Source organism: Sus scrofa, chromosome 3 (assembly GCF_000003025.6).
Source record: "Sus scrofa isolate TJ Tabasco breed Duroc chromosome 3, Sscrofa11.1, whole genome shotgun sequence".
Taxonomy (NCBI): Eukaryota; Metazoa; Chordata; class Mammalia; order Artiodactyla; family Suidae; genus Sus; species Sus scrofa.
Window position 1 is genome coordinate 55,221,281 of NC_010445.4, and position 20,923 is coordinate 55,242,203.

The window sequence follows — 20,923 nt, forward strand, 5'->3', positions numbered from 1 at the left end:
TGTAGACATCCCGTCATTGGAGAGAGATTATTTGATTTGTGGGGTGAGCCTGAAACAAGAGAATTTCTTATTTGGGAGTTCCCCGTGTGGCTCAGCAGTAACAAACTTGACTAATACCCAACTAGAATCCTGATGCAGGTTCAATCTCTGGCCCCACCCAGTGGCTTAAGGATCATCGTTGCAGTGAGCTGTGGTATAAGTCACAGACTCGGCTTGGATCTGGCATTGCTGTGGCTGTGGTGTAAGCCAGTGGCTATAGCTCCGATTTGACCCCTAGCCTGGGAACTTCCATATACCACAGGTGGGGCCCTAATAAGCAAACAAACAAAACAACAACAGCAAAAAACTTCAAAAAACAAAAACAAAAACAAAAAGCAAACAAAAGAGAGAGAAAGAATGTTTGGGTTCCTCCACTATTTGAGATTATTCTTTGGCTATGCATAGGTAGTCTGAGACTAAAGCTATGGTTAGTTTGTCTAGAACTGAAATAGTATTAGTGTACTTGTAGTCATATTTTTAAAATCCACAGAGTGACTTCTTCCACCGTTTATTCCATTAAAATGTTTTTAGTATTTACTATTGTATTATTTGTTGCTATGTAACAAATTACTCCTGTACTTTAATGGCTTCACCATATTTCACAGTTTGAAGTGCTGCTTAGCTGAGTAGTTCTGGTTCACGGTTTCTCAGGAAATTGACATCAAGGTGATGGCCAAGCTGCAGCTATGGCTTGACTGGTACTGGAGGATTTGCTTTTAAGATGGCTTATACAGATTTGGCTTTTGACAGGAAGCTCAGTTCCTTGCCAGGGGGACCTCTCCCTGGGGTTGTTTTACATGTTCTTTATGGCAACTGGCTTCCCTCAGAGCCAGTGATCCAAGAGAGACAGCAAGGAGGAATTTCCAGTGCCTGTTGTGATTCCATTCTCAAAAGTTACATACCATCACTTCCACCTATCCTGTTTGTTAAAAATGAGTCACTCAGTATAGCCCACCCTTAAGAGGAGAAATGAAGCTCCCTTTTTTGATGGAAGGAGTATTAGAATTTTTGAACATATTTTAAAGCCATTACAACCATAAGCCTCCTGTTATCTTTTAATCTTGAGTTATTTATCATTCATGCCTTAATACAGTGTTTCCCAGATTCCTGAACACAAGTTTTGAAACATGAAGAAACAGAATTGCAATTTTACCATTAATAGTTTCTTCATTCGGTTTACATTTTTGGGGGGGGCTGCAGAATTCCTGGGCCAGGGATCAGACTCATGCCTGAGCAGTTCCAGCACAGGATCCTTAACCCACTGAGCCAGGAGGGAACTCCCAGTTTACATTTTTAATTAACATGGTGGCATTATTGGACTGGATCTCCAGTAGCTCTTGTCATTATTGTTACTTTGTATTCAGAAATATTTCAAAACCTGTCATGTGGAAGACAAAGTGTAAAGCCTATGTAAAATTTTAAACTCCTTCTCCCCTCAACCACCCATGTTTATCCCCCACCCCAGCTTCATTTTTCTCTGGCACTTTGCTACCACTTTCCGCCTCCCTCCTGCCTTCCCTCTGCTGTAGCCTAACTAGCTTCTTTTCTATTTCTTGGAATTTAGCTGTCTCTTGGCTTTTGCTATAGACATATGTTCTGCCTGGAATGTTCTTCCCCCAGATTCTTATAAGGAGCTCTCTCAGTGAGGACTTCACCAATCACCCTATTGAAAATTCCAAACTGTTCCTTCATAAACACCCTCAATATCCTTAACTCTGCAATTTCCCCCTCAGTGTACTGCATAATGTATTCGTTAGGTTTATTTTTTATTGTCTATGCAGCTAGAGTGCAGGATGTCCAAAGGCGAGGATCTTTGTTTTATTCCCCCTTTTTAACTCAAGTGCCTAGAACAGGTGTCAGTGCTCAGTATGCATTTTTTGAATGACAGTCATTTTCTTTTTTTTTGTTGTTGTTGTTGTTTTTTTGTTGTTGTTGTTGTTGTTGTTGTTGTTGCTATTTCTTGGGCCGCTCCCGCGGCATATGGAGGTTCCCAGGCTAGGGGTCGAATCGGAGCTGTAGCCACCAGCCTACGCCAGAGCCACAGCAACGCGGGATCCGAGCCTCGTCTGCAACCTACACCACAGCTCACGGCAACGCCGGATCGTTAACCCACTGAGCAAGGGCAGGGACCGAACCCGCAACCTCATGGTTCCTAGTCGGATTCGTTAACCACTGCGCCACGACGGGAACTCCCCAACAGTCATTTTCTGATATGTATTTCCTTTTCTCTTTTGATTTTTTTTTCTTTTCAACGAGAATGTAAGCTGTATGAGGGCTCAAGTTTTTGTCTGTTTTATTCACTGCTATAGCTAACATGTAATACAATGTCAGACATATAGTAGAACCCTTTTTTTCTTTTGTCTGCACCCACGGCATGTGGAAGTTCCTGGGTCACGGACTCAACCCCTATCACATCAGTGACCCGAGCTGCTGCGGTGATAAGGCTGGATCCTTAAATCTCTGCACCACAAGGGAACTCCAGTAGACCCTCTTAAAACAGTTGTCAAATAAATGAAAACAATGGGCTAGCATCTTTCTTTTGTGCTAGTTATAATTTTGTTTTTTGGGTTTTTTTTTTTTTTGGAGTAGAATCAGCATTAAGTTTTTTATCTTTTAAAAGTAATAAGTATCTTATAATAAAAATTTCAGTCCATGAAGAATATAAGGAAAAAATAATGTCTACCACAAACACATACTGCTTATACCTATAGACATAATATATCTGCTCAGTTTACATATTGTTGGTTATGTTCCAAATGTATAGATGTATTTATTTTAAAAAATTTATGCTCACATGTGCAGCATATGGAAGTTCCTGGGCCAGGGTTCAAATCAGAGCTGCACCTGAAGCCTACGCCACTGCCACAGCAACATCCAGTCTGAGCAGCATCTTTGACCTGTGTGGCAGCTTGCAGCATCACCAGATCCTTAACCCACTGAGCAAGGCCAGGGATCAAACCCACATCCTCACAAACATTATGTCAGGTTCTTCACCCGCTGAGCCACATAAGGAACTCCTCAATTTATTTTTTACAAGGATGTGTCATACTAGATAAAATTTTTGGCAGATACTAGATAAATTTTTTATACTTAATTTGTATGAACATTTTAATACATAATTCAATATAGTGTTTACATAGTAAAAAAAGCATTGAAAATTATTCAAAACTATGTATAAGCTTATCCAAACTATACTTAAGTTATATTTCACACTATAACACTCCTAAGTATTTCATAAACTGAAGTATTAACTACCAGAGAAATCTTAAAACTTTGGTCTAAAGAACAAATGAGAAACAGTAATTCCAAAAAATTCCAATTAAAAACACAGCAGGAGACATTTTAATTTAGAATAACAAGGGGAAGGTTTATGAATTGAGAAATAAATCCATTAAACTAAGATGCCAGCTTTTTTTTTTTTTTTCCTGCAACCTACAGCACAGCTCACGGCAACGCCGGATCATTTCACCCACTGAGCAAGGCCAGGGACCGAACCCGCAACCTCATCATTCCTATTTGGATTCGTCAACCACTGAGCTACAAAGGGAACTCCAGGATGCCAGCTTTTAACAAAGAACTTTACAGCTTTGTGTAAGAACACAGTCCCTGGAGTTCCCGTCGTGGCACAGTGGTTAACGAATCCAACTAGGAACCATGAGGTTACGAGTTCGGTCCCTGGCCTTGCTCACTGGGTTAAAGGATCTGGGGTTAAAGGATCTGGCATTGCCGTGAGCTATGGTGTAGGTTGCAGACGTGGCTCAGATCCTACGTTGCTGTGGCTCTGGCGTAGGCTGGTTGCTACAGCTCCGATTAGATCCCTAGCTTGTGAAACTCCATATGCCGCAGGAACGGCCCAAGAAATGGCAGAAAGACAAAAAAAAAAAAAAGAACACAGTCCCTGTTCTTTGGGGATGTACAGTCTAGACATAGACTAAATGTATGACTGAAGGGGGCTATACCGTATGACTGGATATATTCAATGTCATAAAATGTCATAAAATTGATATAAAAAGTGGTGGGTTTTTTTTGTTTGTTTGTTTTGTTTTTTTTGCTTTCTAAGGTCGCACCCACAACATATGGAAATTCCCAGGCTAGAGGACAAATTGGAGCCACTGCTGCTGTTCTATGCCACACACCACAGCAATGTGGGATCCGAACTGTGTCTGTAACCTACACCACAGCTAACAGCAACGCCGGATTCTTAACCCACTGAGCGAGGCCAGGAATCAAACCTGCATGCCCATGATTCCTAGTCAGGTTTGTTAATGGCTGAGCCACGAAGGGAACTCCCCAGGAAGTATTTTGTGGGTTGGATTAAACTAAACTATTAAATGAGTTCAGAGGAGAAAGCAATCACTTCTGACTATGATTTGGGAAAACTTCATTTATTCTAGTCATTCTTTTATCTCTTCCCTATAACCATGTTCAGAATTATAATTAGTATTAACATTTTGTTCCAGCTTATGAGGAGTAATTTGTTAAATAAAATCAGAAACAGAAAAACAGAAACAGGCTAAAAGATTTTAAAACCAAACTATGGCTACCAAAGGGAGAACATGGGGGGAGGGATAAATTAGGAGGTTGGAATTAGTATATATGCACTATTATATATGTAATAGATAAATAACAGTGACCTACTGTATAGAACTGTGATAACCTATATAGGAAAAGATAACCTATATAGGAAAAGAATCTGAAGAAGAATGGATGTATGTGTATGTATAACTGATTCACTTTGCTGTATACCTGAAACTAACACAACATTGTAACTCAACTAGACTCCAGTAAAAATAATTTTTAAAAAATCAGTATTTTATGCAAAACATTGGATAATTTAAGAGAACTGCTTTATTTTATTCTAGATTCTTTCACCATCAAAAATAGGTAAACATAAAAGAGTACACTATCTTTTGTTTCATAATATATTCACTATCTGCATGTTTTTATTTTTAAGTGTCTTCCTTTTTTATTTTTTCCCTTTTTAGGGCTGCACCCGGGCATATGGAAGTTCCCAGCTACGGGTCTAATCAGAGCCGTTGCTGCTGTGCTACACCACAGCCACAACAATACCAGATTCAAGCTGTGTCTGTGACCTACACCTCAGCTCACAGCAACGCCGGATCCTTAGCCCACTGAGCGAGGCCAGGGATTGAATCACAACCTCATGGTTCCTAGTTGGATTCATTTCCAATGTATCATGACAGGAACTCCAGGTGTCTTCCTTTTTTAAAACTTATTTATTTTTTTGGAGTCCCCATCATGGCACAGCAGAAACAAATTCGACTAGGAACCGTGAGGTTGTGGGTTCAATCCCTGGCCTCGCTCAGTGGGTTAAGGATCTGGTGTTGCCATGAGCTGAGATGTAGGTCACAGATGTGGCTCGGATCTGGCGTTGCTGTGGCTGTGGTATAGCCCAGCAGCAACAGCTCTGATTAGACCCCTAGCCTGGGAATTTCCATATGCCGAGGGTTCGGCCCTACAAAGACAAAAGACCAAAAAAAAAAAAAAAAAATTATTTTTTACGGCTGCAGCATATTGAAGTTCCAAGGCCAAGGACTAAATCCTAGCCACAGCTGTGACCCAATGCACTGCAGTCAGATTCCTAATCCACCGTGCCACAGCGTGAACTCCTTAAGTGTCTTCCTTTTTTGATGCTCTCTTTGCAGCCAAATCAGTTTAAACATTTTATGTCTAAATAACAATTTTATTTGCTTGTTTTTTCAGATTGAAGTCATTTGCCAGCAAAATAATATAATAGTATTGGAAGATACAATAAAAAGGCTTAGATCTGTAAGTACATTTTTCATAAATATATGTTAAGAAATCATTTTTATTCTGTTAGTAAGATTGCAAAAAATTGTACATATGTTTTGGCTCTCATGCATTTTGTGAACAATGAAAAAATGTTTGTTTTCTAAAACCAGCACTCTCTGCCTGGTACACCATGATTCTCCCATCTGTGAGAGTAGTACTGTTCTTGCTCCATCTCGTCATCGGTCCTTTCTTTCCTAGAGGTGGAGAGAACTTTTTGTTGGCTTTATTAATGCCCTTAGGTGTTATTTGATTAAAATGATGACTGTGAGTAATTCTCAGAATATAAGATGTGTTTGTCCATACATTAACTTTTATTCCTCCTAGTAATAAATATTTTTGCCCAATTTTATGTAGTTCTGAGTAATACGTTTTCTTTAATAATGTGAAATGAAAATTGCTCTCTTTAGAAATTTTAATGATGTTATTTAAAATCTTTGAAACACCCTCTCTGAAAGTATAGCTGTACTTTTTTCCCAATAAAGTATTGGAAAAATAAATGTAAAACAAATGTTTCTAAGTATATTAATATGAATGGGAATACACTTGAAAGTGTATATAGGTATAGAATATCCAGCATTCATTTAATTATTTGTTCACTGAACAATTATAGAACAAATAATTGGTTGCTATGAACAGATGCTTTAATAGTCGCATACAGGTTTATCTAAGCAAACTAATTCCATTTCTAGTACTTTTAACTAGGTCTGTTACAAGAGACATTTCTGGCCTCTGAGATTTCTTTTTTTCTACAAAATTATTGGGTAAATGTAGAGACATTTTCAGTAAAATAAAAATATAGTACATTCATAAATGTTGGAAGGAAAGATCTCTAATTGCTTTTTTAAAGGTATTGATGAATTTTATTTATTTGTTTATTTTGCTTTTTAGGGCCGCATCCATGACACATGGACGTTCCCAGGCTATGGGTCAAATTGGAGCTGCAGCTGCTGGCCTACGCCAGAGCCACAGCAACATGGGATCTGAGCCGTGTCTGTGACCTACATCACAGCTCACAGCAATGCTGGATCCTCAACCTACTGAGTGGGATTAGGGATTGAACCTGCAACCTCATGGTTCTTACTTGGGTTCATTACTGCTGAGCCGCAATGGGAACTCCCTGATGAATTATTTTTAAATACCAAATTTATTGTTTTTGAGGATCCTCTTTGTTTTCAGCTTTCATTTAGAGAATGATGTTATAGGAATTCCTGTCGTGGCACAGCAAGAATGAATCTGATCAGGAACCATGAGGTTGAGGCTTTGATCCCTGGCCTCACTCAGTGGGTTAAGGATTCGGCATTGCCATGAACTATGGTGTAGGTTGCAGATGTGGCTCAGATCTCATGTTGTTGTGGCTCTGGTATAGGCCAGCAGCCGTAGCTCCGATTGGACCCCTAACCTGGGAACCTCCATATGCTGTGGTTATGACCCTAAAAAGAAAAAGAAAATGATGTTATAGTTTAGCTTGAAATAATGGCCTAATTTTTTCCTCCTTGGCAAGATAATTTTAGAGACTGAAAAAGCACAAAATAAATCTCCTTCCAGACTTGATTCCTTTGTCAAGACTTTAGAGGCAGACAGAGATTACTACAAGAGGGAAGCTTTCAAGCTGAGAAAGATGATCAGAAGTAGATCTAAAAGCCCAAGACGCCCATCTCCGTCTTCCCGGGTAGGTTTTGGAAACTTATAAATATTTTAGAGTTTGTTGCTCAAATAATGACTTTTATTCTTTGATTTACTTAATCTGGAAGTAATTCATTTTAATTTGGCATGAATTGGTGTGTCAAGGAGGTTGGGAGACAGACCTGTCTTTGATGGCACACTGGACCATTGAAATTAGTTCTTTTCCCCAACATTAATAATGGTTGGAAGGTAATCAGACAAACGTGGAGCAATTTGGGATGAAGTTGTTTAAGAGAGGCAATTTTTAAACTTTTTTTCATCCTTTTGTTATATCATCCTCTTTGCTTAACTACAGATTGTGTGCTGCCATCAGTAGCACCTTTCTGTTTGTAACATGTGTCAAAGAAGAATTTCAGATTTCTTATGTAATAATTGTAGGGTACAAACTGTGATGTGGAGCTTTTGAAGACAACAAGAGATCGTGAAGAACTCAAATGCATGCTGGAAAAATATGAGCGTCATTTGGCAGAAATTCAGGGTAATGTCAAGGTTCTTACTTCTGAGAGAGACAAGACCTTTCTTCTGTATGAACAGGTAAACTTACTTATAAGTAAACAAAATAGGGAAATACTATCATTGAAGTCTAGATATATGTAATTCCTTAAGTTCTATAATAATGCTTAAAACCTGTCAATAAAAGCAGTCTAACATTTGGGAATAACCTTTGTTCTTATGATATTCTTTTTTTTTCTTTTTATGGCTCCACACGCAGCATATGGAAGTTCCCTGGACTAGGAGTGGAATCTGCGCTGCAGCTGCAACCTACGCCACAGCCACAGCAATCCCAAATCCTTAGCCTACTGAGGATACTGTGGGCCAGGTATCGAACCCACATCCTCACGACATTATGTTGGATTCTTTTCTTGTTTTTTGTTTTCTCTATGTTGGGTTCTTACCCTGCTGAGCCACAATGGAAATTCCTCTTATTGTAGTCTTAATGAAATGAAATATATTTCCAATATAATTGTATAAACACACACACATACGTTATCACCATATCCAAAAAAGATTGTATACACGCATAGAAATAGTTTGATTTTTGGAATAAGAGATGGGGAAAATGTTAAATGATAGGGTAAGGTGAGTTCAAAGTAAAAAGATTTGGATTGGGGGGGTGCAAAATACAAACACGTAACTTTGATGTACTCTCAGTCACTTTAGGAACTGCTGTATGATATGTTTAATTTCAGAGAGTAAAATCAGTTTGTAGTTTTTAGCTTAAAATTATATAACCCTAAGAATCAGATAGCTTCTTTACTCAACAAATATTAAACCCCATACATTACCAATATGAGTTCTTTTAAAAATATCAAATTTTGGAGTTCCCGTTGTGGCTCAGCAGTAACAAACCTGACTAGTATCCATGAGGACTCGGGTTTGATCCCTGACCTTGCTCAGTGGGTTAAGGATCCAGCATTGCCATGAGCTGTGGTATAGGTCATAGATGTGGTTGGGATCCTACATTGCTGTGGCCGTGGGTTTGGCCACCAGCTTCAGCTCTGATTGGACCCCTAGCCTGGGAACTTCCATATGCCGTGGGTGAGGCCCTGAAAAGACAAAAAAAATAAAAAATAAAAAAAAAATAAAATTTTATTAAGAATTATAGCTACTACGTGCTAAGTTCAGGCTTTTCTATTCTAAAAGATAGAAAAAATAAGACACACAGTGTTTTCTATGTTTCCAATCTAGTTGGGGAGATAAAATATATTGGTCTTGTATTTATTTTTTGTTACTTTAGCATAAGTAATCTAGAAGATACTGTAGGAAGTAAAAGAGGTGGGTATTTTTAGTTATGGTGATCAAGATCCTTGGTAGATAATGTGGAGTTTGAGTCCTAAAGGATGAATGGGATTTCTCTTGTTTTGAGAGGGGTAAGAAGGAACATTCCAGAACAAAGAAATGGTATGAAGCAAAGGATAAAGGCCAGAAAATTATATAAGTGGATCAGTTTATGGCTAGAATAAAAGGTTTATGTCCATGGAGGTAAGGAGAGCTAAGGCTTAAGAAGTGGATGAGACTAGAGCAGGAGGCTGCAAACTTTCCAGATAATAAATAGCTTAGTTTTGTAGGCTCTGTGACCTCTGTCACAAGCTCATCAACTCTGTTGTCGAGTGTGAAAGCATCTGTAATGAATGAGCTTGTCTGTTTTCCAGTATAATTTACTTATGGACACTGCAATTTGAGCTTCATATTATTTTTACCTGTTATGAAGTATTCTTCTTTTGATTTTTTTCCACGATTTAAGAGTGTAAAAAAAAACATTCTTGGCTTCCAGAGCTACAGAAACAGTAAGCAGACTGAATCTGGATTTGTGAACCACATGTAGTTTGTCAACTTTTAGACTACATGGTAGAGGCTTTTACTGGGCCCTATAGGAGGTTTATACTTTGCTTTTCGGACAACCTTTTTTTTTTAAAGCAAGAAATATGGCCAAAGCCATATTTTTATAATTTTAACCTAAGAAACATTTCTGTAGTATCTCTTACATAAACTTTCAGTGTTATCATCTTATATAGCAATTTCTCCTTCAAGAGAATTGGAGGGGGCAGAAACCATAGATTCTTTAGAAGGCTGCAACAGTAGTCCAGACATTAAGGGACTAATCTAGGGTGCTTTCAGTGGAAATAAAGATAGGGACAGATGCAGAAGACAATGAAAAGGAAGACTTAAGATTTGATGTTAGCATAAAGGAGGAACAAATGGAGATGACTGAAATTCTGTCTTGAATGCCTGAAAAATCATGACATAGAAAAAGAAACAGGGAAGTCTTTGGTGATTTGAAGGAAAAGATGTGTTTGGTTTCAGAGAGATGGAGTAAGACATTGGTAGTACATTCAGGTAGTCATTGCCATCAGGCAGTAAGAAGTGTGGGACCAGAGTGGGGAGAGACACGAGAGCTGTTCTTCAGGCTTAGAAGTCATCTTGCCATAGGTTGAGTTTTAAGCCTGAGAGTGGATGAGCTTTCTCATTGAGAAAGCTATAAATGAAGGAACTGAGAGGTTACAGTGGAGTCCTGGGAAGCTTTATTCAAATGGTTAGAGGAACCTTTGGAAGAGATAAGACAGGAAACTAAGGCAGAACAATGTTATCTACTCAAGGAAGGAATCGTGAAGGTATTGAAGGCAGTGTCAAGTGTTGCCGAAATATCAAGACCAGTAACTGGAAAGAGGCTATTTATTACATATGGTGAGGTCATTAGTTGAAATTCTGTAGAGTGGTTGGTGTGGGAGTCAGGCTAGACAGGGGTGCCAGAGAGTGGGTGGTAAGGAATGGGCATTGGGTCCAGACCATGACACAAAAAATACAAGCATGTCAAAGGAAAAAGAGATGTATGATAGTAAACGGGACAGCAAGATTCAGTGACAGCTTTTCAAGATATGGGAGCCATGTGTGTGGTTGAAAAAGGAGAGAAAGAGGAGTGGAGAGGGTCGTATTCAAAGTGAGGGCAAATCATTATAATTGAGTCAGGGTATCTTAGACGACACTTCAGAAAATGAGGTCCAGGATTCTAGTCAAGGCTTAGCTATGGAAACTGGGGACTGATATATCTTCTTCAGAGACTTAGAAACTAGCTGACTCAATTGTGATCAAAATTAAGAGGAAGGAAAATTAGGGATGGAAGTAGCAAAGTAGGATATGAACTCATTTGCGGATATGGAATAGATTTGGAGCCCAAGGATGGTTGTTGAACAAGTGTGTAAAGACTATGTTGGGTTGTCAGTAAGGATTGATGAGTCTTTCTGTCAGGGTAAAAGTAGCTAAGACATGGAAATGGCAGATATGTCTTTGTAGAGAAAGACTGGAATACTATGGTAATATTTATTAAGCCAGTATTCTCCATGAATTGTGCTGAGTTCAAATTTATATCACAAAGTGGATAGAATATACCATATATATTTCTTAGTAAAACATTCTCTCTTGCATTGACTGCCTCAAAATTAATTTTTTAAAAATTGGGCAAGATACTGTAAACCAAACTCCTCTTTGTAGGCATTCATTTACATTTGGGGGACATCATTTGCATTTGTCTTAATTCATTAAAGAATGATACGACTGTCCTGCTGCAATCATATTAACATAGGTTTGCATTTTAACTGGCTGAATATAAGATAGCTGTATTTATTTCTGTTCTAAAGCTTGTTAAAGAGAAGTCTCTGTATTTAAATAACAGGCACAGGAAGAAATTGCCCGACTTCGACTAGAAATGATGAAAAGCTGTAAGTCTCCTAAATCGACAACAGCACAGGCCATCCTCCGGCGGGTGGAGACTGAAAGAGATGTGGCCTTCACGGATTTACGAAGAATGACCACAGAACGAGATAGTTTGAGGGAAAGGCTAAAGGTTGGAAAGAATTTTATCTATATGAGCATTTGTAGAGCACAATGCAGTGACATTGAAAGCACTTTGTTTTGTTTTGTTTTGTTTTTTTTAAACAGATTGCCCAAGAGACAGCGTTTAATGAGAAGGCTCACTTGGAACAAAGGATAGAGGAGCTGGAGTGTACAGTTCATAACGTAAAGAAAAATTACTTTTACACTTTTGGCTATAAACTGTCAATGGCTTCCCCATTGCCCCCTTTTCTGTTTTCAGAGAAGTTGTTTTTTAAGATAGTGTTTGTAATCCTAAGGTAGTTAAGGTGGTATATATGGTGTAAATTGTCACCTTTCATTGTTTATTTCCTTCTGAAAATGTGAGTAAAGTCTTTTTTTATTGGATTGCAAAGTGTGTTCTTTTTAAAAATTTGCATTCTCAGGGATTTTTAGCAACTTTCTCATCTCCCCATTTCATTAAAAATGAAAATGCCAGATAGAGATACTGGCTTATCCTACCTAAAGAGTAGCTAGGTCAGAGAAAATTATAATGAAATGAAAATTAATGAGAAAAATGTATTTAAACTGAATTTAATTGTGAAGCATCACCTCTTTACTAATCAAGGATTTGAGATACTACAAATATATATTGGAGATGTTATAACTATGTAAACAGAAAGAAGGGAATTTGACTTTGTTATCAAATTTAATTGATTATACTTAGAAATTCATCTATATTATGTTGTTATAATGAGTTTAAAAAAAATAGTAGACAGTAGAAAAACAGATTTCTTTTCATAATGCCACTTTGTGTAAATTGTTAATGTTGAGCAACAAATAAGAAATCTTTTACAAATAGGATACATGTGCTGTAGTCAAACTGGACCAGATTGAAAATGGAGGGGCATATGCTGTGATAGGCTTTAAGGAAAAGCTGCACCGTAGCTTGTCCGAATTCCCCCTCCACAGTACCTTGTCCCTACAGCCTCCCACAACATTCAAGTCTAATGTAATCATCTCATTCTGCGCATGTTGTCATACCAGTTTGGGCAAAGAGAAGATATCTCTTTAGGAAGATGACTACGACGTGTTTAGTGATGGCAGTAACCTTGTCATTCTGCTTGTATAGCTTGATGATGAACGTATGGAGCAAATGTCAAATATGACTTTGATGAAGGATACCATAACCACTGTGGAAAAAGAAATGAAATCACTAGCAAGAAAGGCAATGGATACCGAAAGTGAACTTGGCAGACAAAAAGCAGAGAATAATTCTTTGAGGTAAACTCAGTTACCTTTAAACAACTAATAGTTTACTGTAAATAGTAGCTCTGCTTTTTGTAGTGTATTTTATAATAAGTTATTTGTTGACTTTAATTTCTGAGAGGGTTATTATGAAACAGTCATAGAAACCTCAGTACACGTTAAATGATTACCTGAACATCAGTCACAGACTGGTAATGCCACACTTAACTAGGGACCAGACTTATAGTAATCTTAATCTTATGTTTGCCGAAAACCTCAATGTTTAGTTGAAATAGCTTTTACAAAGCTCTTCTGGGAAAAGAGCATATTTAACTTTGGTATTTCACTGTTTACCTTATAACTTATGTTCTGGAATCTGAACAGTATGAGAAAGCACAAAACACAGGTTTGATAGTAGCTTAGAAAAGGGGTAGTTTAGCATATAATAAAAGCAGAGAGATAGGAACATGTAATGGGACTTGTGTCAGTTAAATGCCGCTTACTGGGGTTAGCCCTTTCTACATACTGCTATGGTAGCAGGAGAAATTCCAGTTGAAGCAACCCACAGGCAATGGTGTAGGGGAATAAGTTTTCAAAGACTTCCATGCTAGTGGTTTTACTTGTAGTGTCTGTTGATGTGAGAAATGGAAGTTGCAGATTCAATAAGGCTGATTTCAATACATCTGTGAACATATGAAAAATAGTAGTTCAGAAGAAAATGAAATACATTATTCAGTCTGCAGGCAATACTCAGCTCATTAATGAATTCCCAGATTCCCCTCTTAGATCTTTCAACGGGTCTGTAATGCAAACACTAGAATCACTTGTCAGAACAGAGAATCGCTCCAATTCTCTCCCTTTATTTATTGTTCACTTTTCTGCTTTAAAAGATATTGCAAGCTTGGTTAAAATAAAAGAAATAATAAGAAAATAACAATAATAAAGAAAACCTTGGGGAATAGAGAAAAGTGTACAGTGTAGGTTTAAATCATAACCTAAAGAAGACTATTATTATAGATCTGCTTTTCTAGCAAGTATTATTTCTGTCTGTATGTATATAAGCTTTCTATGTAATTGATATCATCCTATATTTAGTTATATATTTGGCCAGTTTCACTTACTTTTATACCGTAAACCTTTTCGCACGTCATTGGAAGTTCTTTGAAAGAGTCTTAGTGGTTTATTAAAAATATTCTAACAGATAAATTATACTTTTTAGGGGGTTTTGTGAACATTTGCTTTCTTTTAACAGTGTTAGGGTTATTGTCACATTTAATTAATAATTTATTCCTTTTTATTCCATTGTATGAATAAACACAGACATTTCAGTTGTTTCCAATTTGAGGCTGTAACAAATAAAACTGTTATGAGCCTTCTCATATCAATCTTTGTATGGACATATGCTTCTGTTTTTCTTGGGTAAATACCTAAGAGTAGAATGACTGAGTCATGTGGTGGACATATGTTTAACCTTTAAAGAAACCATTAAACTGATTTCCAAGGTGGTTGTACTGTTTTACTTTGCATTTGCCCCGGTGGTGTAAGAGTGTTCCAGTTGTCACATATCCTCACCAACACTTGGTATGCAGTATCTTTATAATTTTAGCCATGCTAATAGGTATGTATTATGGTTTTGATTTGCCTTCTCTAATAACCAGTGATTTCAAGCATCTGCTCATGTCCTTGTGTGCCATACATGTATCTCTTTAGTGTCTGTTCAAAACTTTTGCACACTTTTATTCAGTTGTTTATATTATTAAATCATAAAAATCCTTTCTATATTCTAGATATAAGTCCTTTGTCATATATACTATGTTTGGAAAATATTACATTTTTTCCCTGTCAGTGGTTTGTCTTTTTATTTTCTTAAGTGTCTTTTAAAGGAGGAAATACATTTGATTCTGATTAAGTGAAACTTAAAAATTATTAAAAATTTATATCCAGATTTTGTGTTCTTTTAAAGCAATCATTGTTAAGTCTGAGGTCACTGAGATTTTTCTCCTGTTTTTTCTTCTAGCAGTTATATAGTTTTAGTATTTATATTTAAGTCCAAAATCCATTTCAAGTTAATTTTTGTATGTAACATATAATCTTTGTATGTAACAACAAAGTTCACATTTTTTTGCATATAGATATCCTATTGTTTGAGCACCATTTGTTGGAAAACTCTTTTACACTGAATTATTTTGCACTTTTGTAGAAAGTCACTTGTCCATATATGTGTAGGTCTATTCTTGATTATCTGTTTTGTTTGGTGGATCTATTTATATATCTTGATGCCAATAAAACACTCCCGATTACTGTTTTTTTTAAATAAGTCTTCAAATTAGGTAGTATTAGTCCTCCAATTCTGTTCTCTCTCAAAGTTGTTTTGGCTATTCTGATTCCTTTGCATTTTTTTTTCTTTTCCTTTTAGGGCCGCAGCTGTGGCATGTGGAAGTTCCCAGGCTGGGGTCTAATTGGAGCTATGGCCACAGTAACACAGGATCTGACCTGCATCTGTGACTTGTGCTGCAGCTTGCAGCAATGTCGGAGCTTGCAGCGGTGGTAGATCCTTAACCCACTGAGCAAAGCCAGGGATCGAGCCCACATCTTTATGGTTACTAGTTGGGTTTATTACTTGGGCCACGACAGGAACTCCCAGATCTTGCATTTCTTTGTCAGATTTATCCCCAAGTATTTTCTATTTTTTTATGCTGTTGTAAATACAATTTTAGAATTTCACTTTCTGATTATTAATTGCTTATACATGAAAATAAATTTTTTTTCAAAATTAACGGTATGATGGAACAGTTTTAGATTTACAGAAAAATCGTTAATATACTTCCAAGTTCCTACATACTTCACACCCAAATTCCTCTCTTCATAACATCTTACATTAGTGTGATACATGTGTTGAAATTAATGAATCAGGGAGATCCCTGGTGGCTCAGTGGGTTAAGGATCTGGTGCTGTCACAATTGTGGCATAGGTTTGATCCCTGGCTTGTGAACTTCTGCATGTTGCAGGTGCGGCCAAAAAAAAAAATTAATGAATCAATATTGATACATTATAATTAAGTCTCTAATTTATTCAGATTTCCTTAGTTTTTCCGTAATGTCATTTTTCTGTTCCAGGATCCCATCCAGGACACCACACTACATTAGGTTGTCCTGTCTCCTTAGGCTTCTCTTGGCTATGACAATTTCAGTCTTTCCTTGTTTTTGATGACTTTGACAGTTTTGAGGAGTACTGATCAGGTATTTTGTAGAATGTCTCTCAATTGGGGTTTGTCTGATGGTTTTCCCATGATTAGACTGGGTAATGTTTTTGAGAGAAAAGTCACAAAGGTAAAGTGCCATTTTAGGGTACACAGATATCCAGGGTCATGAGCATTATCTTATCAATATGATTTATCACTTGATTTTGACTTTGGTCACCTGACTGGGATAATATTTGCCTTTTCCAGAGTGTCATATAATCTAAATCATGTAGTACAGAGCCTTTTCAGACTGGCTTCTCTTACTTTGTAATGTGCATTTCAGATTGATCCATATCTTTTCATAACTTGATAGCTCATTTCTTCTTATTGAATAATATTCTATGATATGTGTGTACCACAGTGTGTTTATGCAGGCACCCACCTATTGAAGGTCATCTTGGTTGCTTCCAGTTTTTGGCAGTTGTGAATAAAGCTGCTATCAACTTTCATGTGCAGTTTTTTGTATGAATAGAGGTTTCAGTTCAGTTAAATACCTAGAAGCACAATTGCTGAATCATATAGTTAAAACTGTATTTAGCTTTATGAGAAACTGCCAAATTCTCTTCCAGAGTGACTGTACTATTTTGCATTCCCATCAGCAATGAATGGTACTTTCTCTTGCTCCACATCCTTGTCAGCATTAGATATTGTCAGATTTTTTGCATTTTAGCCATTATAATAGGTGTGTAATAATCTCATTGTTTTAATTTGCAATTTTCTAATGACCAGTAATGTGGAACATCTTTTCATATTTTTATTTGCCATCTGTATATCTTTGATGAGGTGTCTGTTAAGGTTTTTGCCACTTTTCAATTGTTTACTTGTTGAGTTTCAACGATTCTTTGTATATTTGGAATCATATTCTTATCAGATATGTGCTTTGTAAATATATTCTCCCAGTCTGTGCTTTGTCTTCATATTCTTTCTTTCTTTCTTTCTTTGTCTTTTTAGGGCCGCATGAACGGCATATGGAAGTTCCCAGGCTAGGGGTCAAATCAGAGCTGCAGCTGCTGGCCTATGCCATCCACAACACTGCCAGATCTGCACTACGTCTATGACCTACACCACAGCTCACAGCAACACTGGATCGATCCTTAACCCACTGAGCAAGGCCTGGGATCGCACCCACATCCTCATGGATAGTAGTCAGGTTTGTTACCACTGAGCCATGATGGGAACTCCTGTCTTTGTATTCTTTTAATAGTGGCTTTTGCAGAAAAGAAATTTAAGATTTTGATAAAATTCAACTTACCGACTTTTTTTTCATGAATTGTGTTTCTAGTGTAGTATTTAAAAATTCAAACCCAAGGACATATGTTTTTCTCATATGTTTTCTTTTAGAAGTTGTATAGTTTTGCAACATACCAAAAAAATTATACACCATGACCAGGTTGGGTTCATCCCAGGTTCACAAGGATGGTTCAACATACGCAAATCAATCAGCATCATACACCACATTAACAAAAAAAAAAGTCAAAAATCATATGATCATCTCAATAGACGCAGAAAAAGCATTTGACAAAGTCCAACATCCATTCATGATCAAGACCCTCGCCAAAGTGGGTATAGAGGGAACATTCCTGAACATAATCAAAGCCATTTATGATAAACCCACAGCAAATGTAATACTCAATGGGGAAAAACTGAAAGCCTTCTCACTCAAATCTGGAACAAGACAGGGATGCCCACTCTCACCACTGCTCTTCAACATAGTTTTGGAAGTTCTAGCCACAGCAATTAGACAAACAAAAGAAATAAAAAGCATCCATATAGGAAGAGAAGAGATAAAACTGTCACTGTATGCAGATGACATGATACTATACATAGAAAACCCTAAAGACTCAACCCCAAAACTACTTGAACTGATTAATAAATTAAGAAAAGTAGCAGGATATAAGATTAACATTCAGAAGTCAGTTGCATTTCTGTATACCAGCAATGAAATATTAGAAAAGGAATACAAAAATACGATACCTTTTAAAATTGCACCTCACAGAATCAAATACCTCGGAATACATCTGACCAAGGAGGTAAAGGACCTATATGCCGAGAACTATAAAACTTTAATCAAAGAAATCAAAGAAGATGTAAAGAAATGGAAAGCTATCCCATGCTCCTGGATTGGGAAAATCAATATTGTAAAAATGGCCACACTCCCCAAAGCAATCTACAGATTCAATGCAATCCCTACCAAATTACCCATGACATTTTTCACAGAACTAGAACAAACAATCCAAACATTTATATGGAACAACAAAAGACCCAGAATCGCCAAAGCTATCCTGAGAAACAAAAACCAAGCAGGAGGCATAACTCTCCCAGACTTCAAGAAATACTACAAAGCCACAGTCATCAAAACAGTGTGGTACTGGTATCAAAACAGACAGACAGACCAATGGAACAGAATAGAGAACCCGGAAATAAACCCTGACACCTATGGTCAATTAACCTTTGACAAGGGAGGCAAGAACATACAATGGGAAAAAGAAAGTCTATTCAGCAAGCATTGCTGGGAAACCTGGACAGCTGCATTCAAAGCAATGAAACTGGAACACACCCTCACACCATGCACAAAAATAAACTCAAAATGGCTGAAAGACTTAAATATATGACAGGACACCATCAAACTCCTAGAAGAAAACATAGGCAAAACACTCTCTGACATCAACATCATGAATATTTTCTCAGGTCAGTCTCCCAAAGCAATAGAAATTAGAGCAAAAATAAACCCATGGGACCTCATCAAACTGAAAAGCTTTTGCACAGCAAAGGAAACCCAAAAGAAAACAAAAAGACAACTTACAGAATGGGAGAAAACAGTTTCAAATGATGCAACTGACAAGGGCTTAATCTCTAGAATATATAAACAACTCATACAACCCAACAGCAAAAAAGCCAATCAATCAATGGAAAAATGGGCCTGAATAGATTGTTCTCCAAGGAAGATATACAGATGGCCAACAAACACATGAAAAAATGCTCAACATCGCTGATTATAAGAGAAATGCAAATCAAAACTACCATGAGATACCACCTCACACCAGTCAGAATGGCCATCATTCATAAATCCACAAATAACAAGTGCTGGAGGGGCTGTGGAGAAAAGGGAACACTCCTGCACTGTTGGTGGGAATGTAAACTGGTACAGCCACTATGGAGAATAGTTTGGAGATACCTGAGAAGTCTATACATAGAACTTCCATATGACCCCGCAATCCCACTCTTGGGCATCTATCCGGACAAAACTCTACTTAAAAGAGACACATGCACCCACATGTTCATTGCAGCCCTATTCACAATAGCCAGGACATGGAAACAACCTAAATGTCCATCGACAGATGATTGGATTTGGAAGAAGTGGTATATATACACAATGGAATACTACTCAGCCATAAAAAAGAATGACATAATGCCATTTGCAGCAACATGGATGGAACTAGAGAATCTCATACTGAGTGAAATGAGCCAGAAAGACAAAGACAAATACCATATGATATCACTTATAACTGGAATCTAATATCCAGCACAAATGAACATCTCCTCAGAAAAGAAAATCATGGACTTGGAGAAAAGACTTGTGGCTGCCTGATGGGAGAGGGAGGGAGTGGGAGGGATCGGGAGCTTGGGGTTATCAGACACAACTTAGAATAGATTTACAAGGAGATCCTGCTGAATAGTATTGAGAACTTTGTCTAGATACTCATGTTGCAACAGAAGAAAGGGTGGGGGAAAAATGTAATTGTAATGTATACATGTAAGGATAACCTGACCCCCTTGCTGTACAGTGGGAAAATAAAAAAAAATTATAAAAAAAAAACAAAAAAAAACCCCAAACAAACAAAAAAATAAATGATGTGGATGACAGCAAAAAAAAAAAAAAAAAAGTTGTATAGTTTTGGTGTTCTTAGGTGACGCAGTGGGTTAAAGATCTGGCATTGTCACTTCTGTGGTACAGGTTTGATCCCTGGCCCTGGAACTACTACATGCCATGGGCACAGTCCAAAAAAAAGTTGTATAGTTTAGCATTTTGTTTAAGGTCAATGATCTATGTTGAGGTAATATTTGTAAAAACTGTCAAGTCTATATTTAGATTTACTGAATTTGCATATGGATGTTATAAAGTTGTTCCAATACCATTTGTTGAAAGACTGCCCTTTGTCAAAGACAGTTGCTTGTATTTGTGTGTGGGTCTATTTCTGGCTCTTCATTCTGCCACATTAATCTATTTTGTCTATTCTTTAGTCAAACCATACCATCTTGATTACTGTAACTTTATAGTTAGTCTTGAAACTGGGTGATATGAATCTTCCAACTTTGTCTTCTTTAATATTGCATTGGCTTTTCTGGGTCTTTTGCCTTTCCATGTAAACTTTATTTATTTATTGGCTGCACCTGTGGCATGTAGACGTTCCCAGGCCAGGGATCAAACCCATACCACAACAATGATCCAAGTTGCTGCAAATGGCAATGCCAGATCCTTAACCCACTGCACCACAAGGGAACTCCTTTTTTTTTTTTTTTTTTTTTGTCTTTTTGTCTTTTTGCTATTTCTTTGGGCCGCTCCTGCGGCATATGGAGGTTCCCAGGCCA

The 20,923-nt window shown here is 37.4% G+C and overlaps 1 protein-coding gene across 11 annotated transcripts in view; it reads left to right on the forward strand.

Moving 5' to 3' along the window:
• TSGA10 (testis specific 10) overlaps positions 1 to 20,923 on the forward strand; it is a 121,920-nt gene that overhangs the window by 23,572 nt on the left and 77,425 nt on the right. For 7 of the 11 annotated variants that reach the window (XM_021087209.1, XM_021087203.1, XM_021087205.1 and 4 more), the window contains 6 exons: positions 5,764 to 5,829; positions 7,355 to 7,522; positions 7,915 to 8,070; positions 11,708 to 11,878; positions 11,974 to 12,051; positions 12,977 to 13,128. In XM_021087209.1, coding sequence (XP_020942868.1) covers positions 7,472 to 7,522; positions 7,915 to 8,070; positions 11,708 to 11,878; positions 11,974 to 12,051; positions 12,977 to 13,128 — 608 coding nt within the window. In that variant the 5' untranslated portion in view covers positions 5,764 to 5,829; positions 7,355 to 7,471. The remainder of the gene's footprint in view (positions 1 to 5,763; positions 5,830 to 7,354; positions 7,523 to 7,914; positions 8,071 to 11,707; positions 11,879 to 11,973; positions 12,052 to 12,976; positions 13,129 to 20,923) is intronic. The other 4 variants (XM_021087204.1, XM_021087207.1, XM_021087208.1 and 1 more) reach the window with 1 other exon arrangement.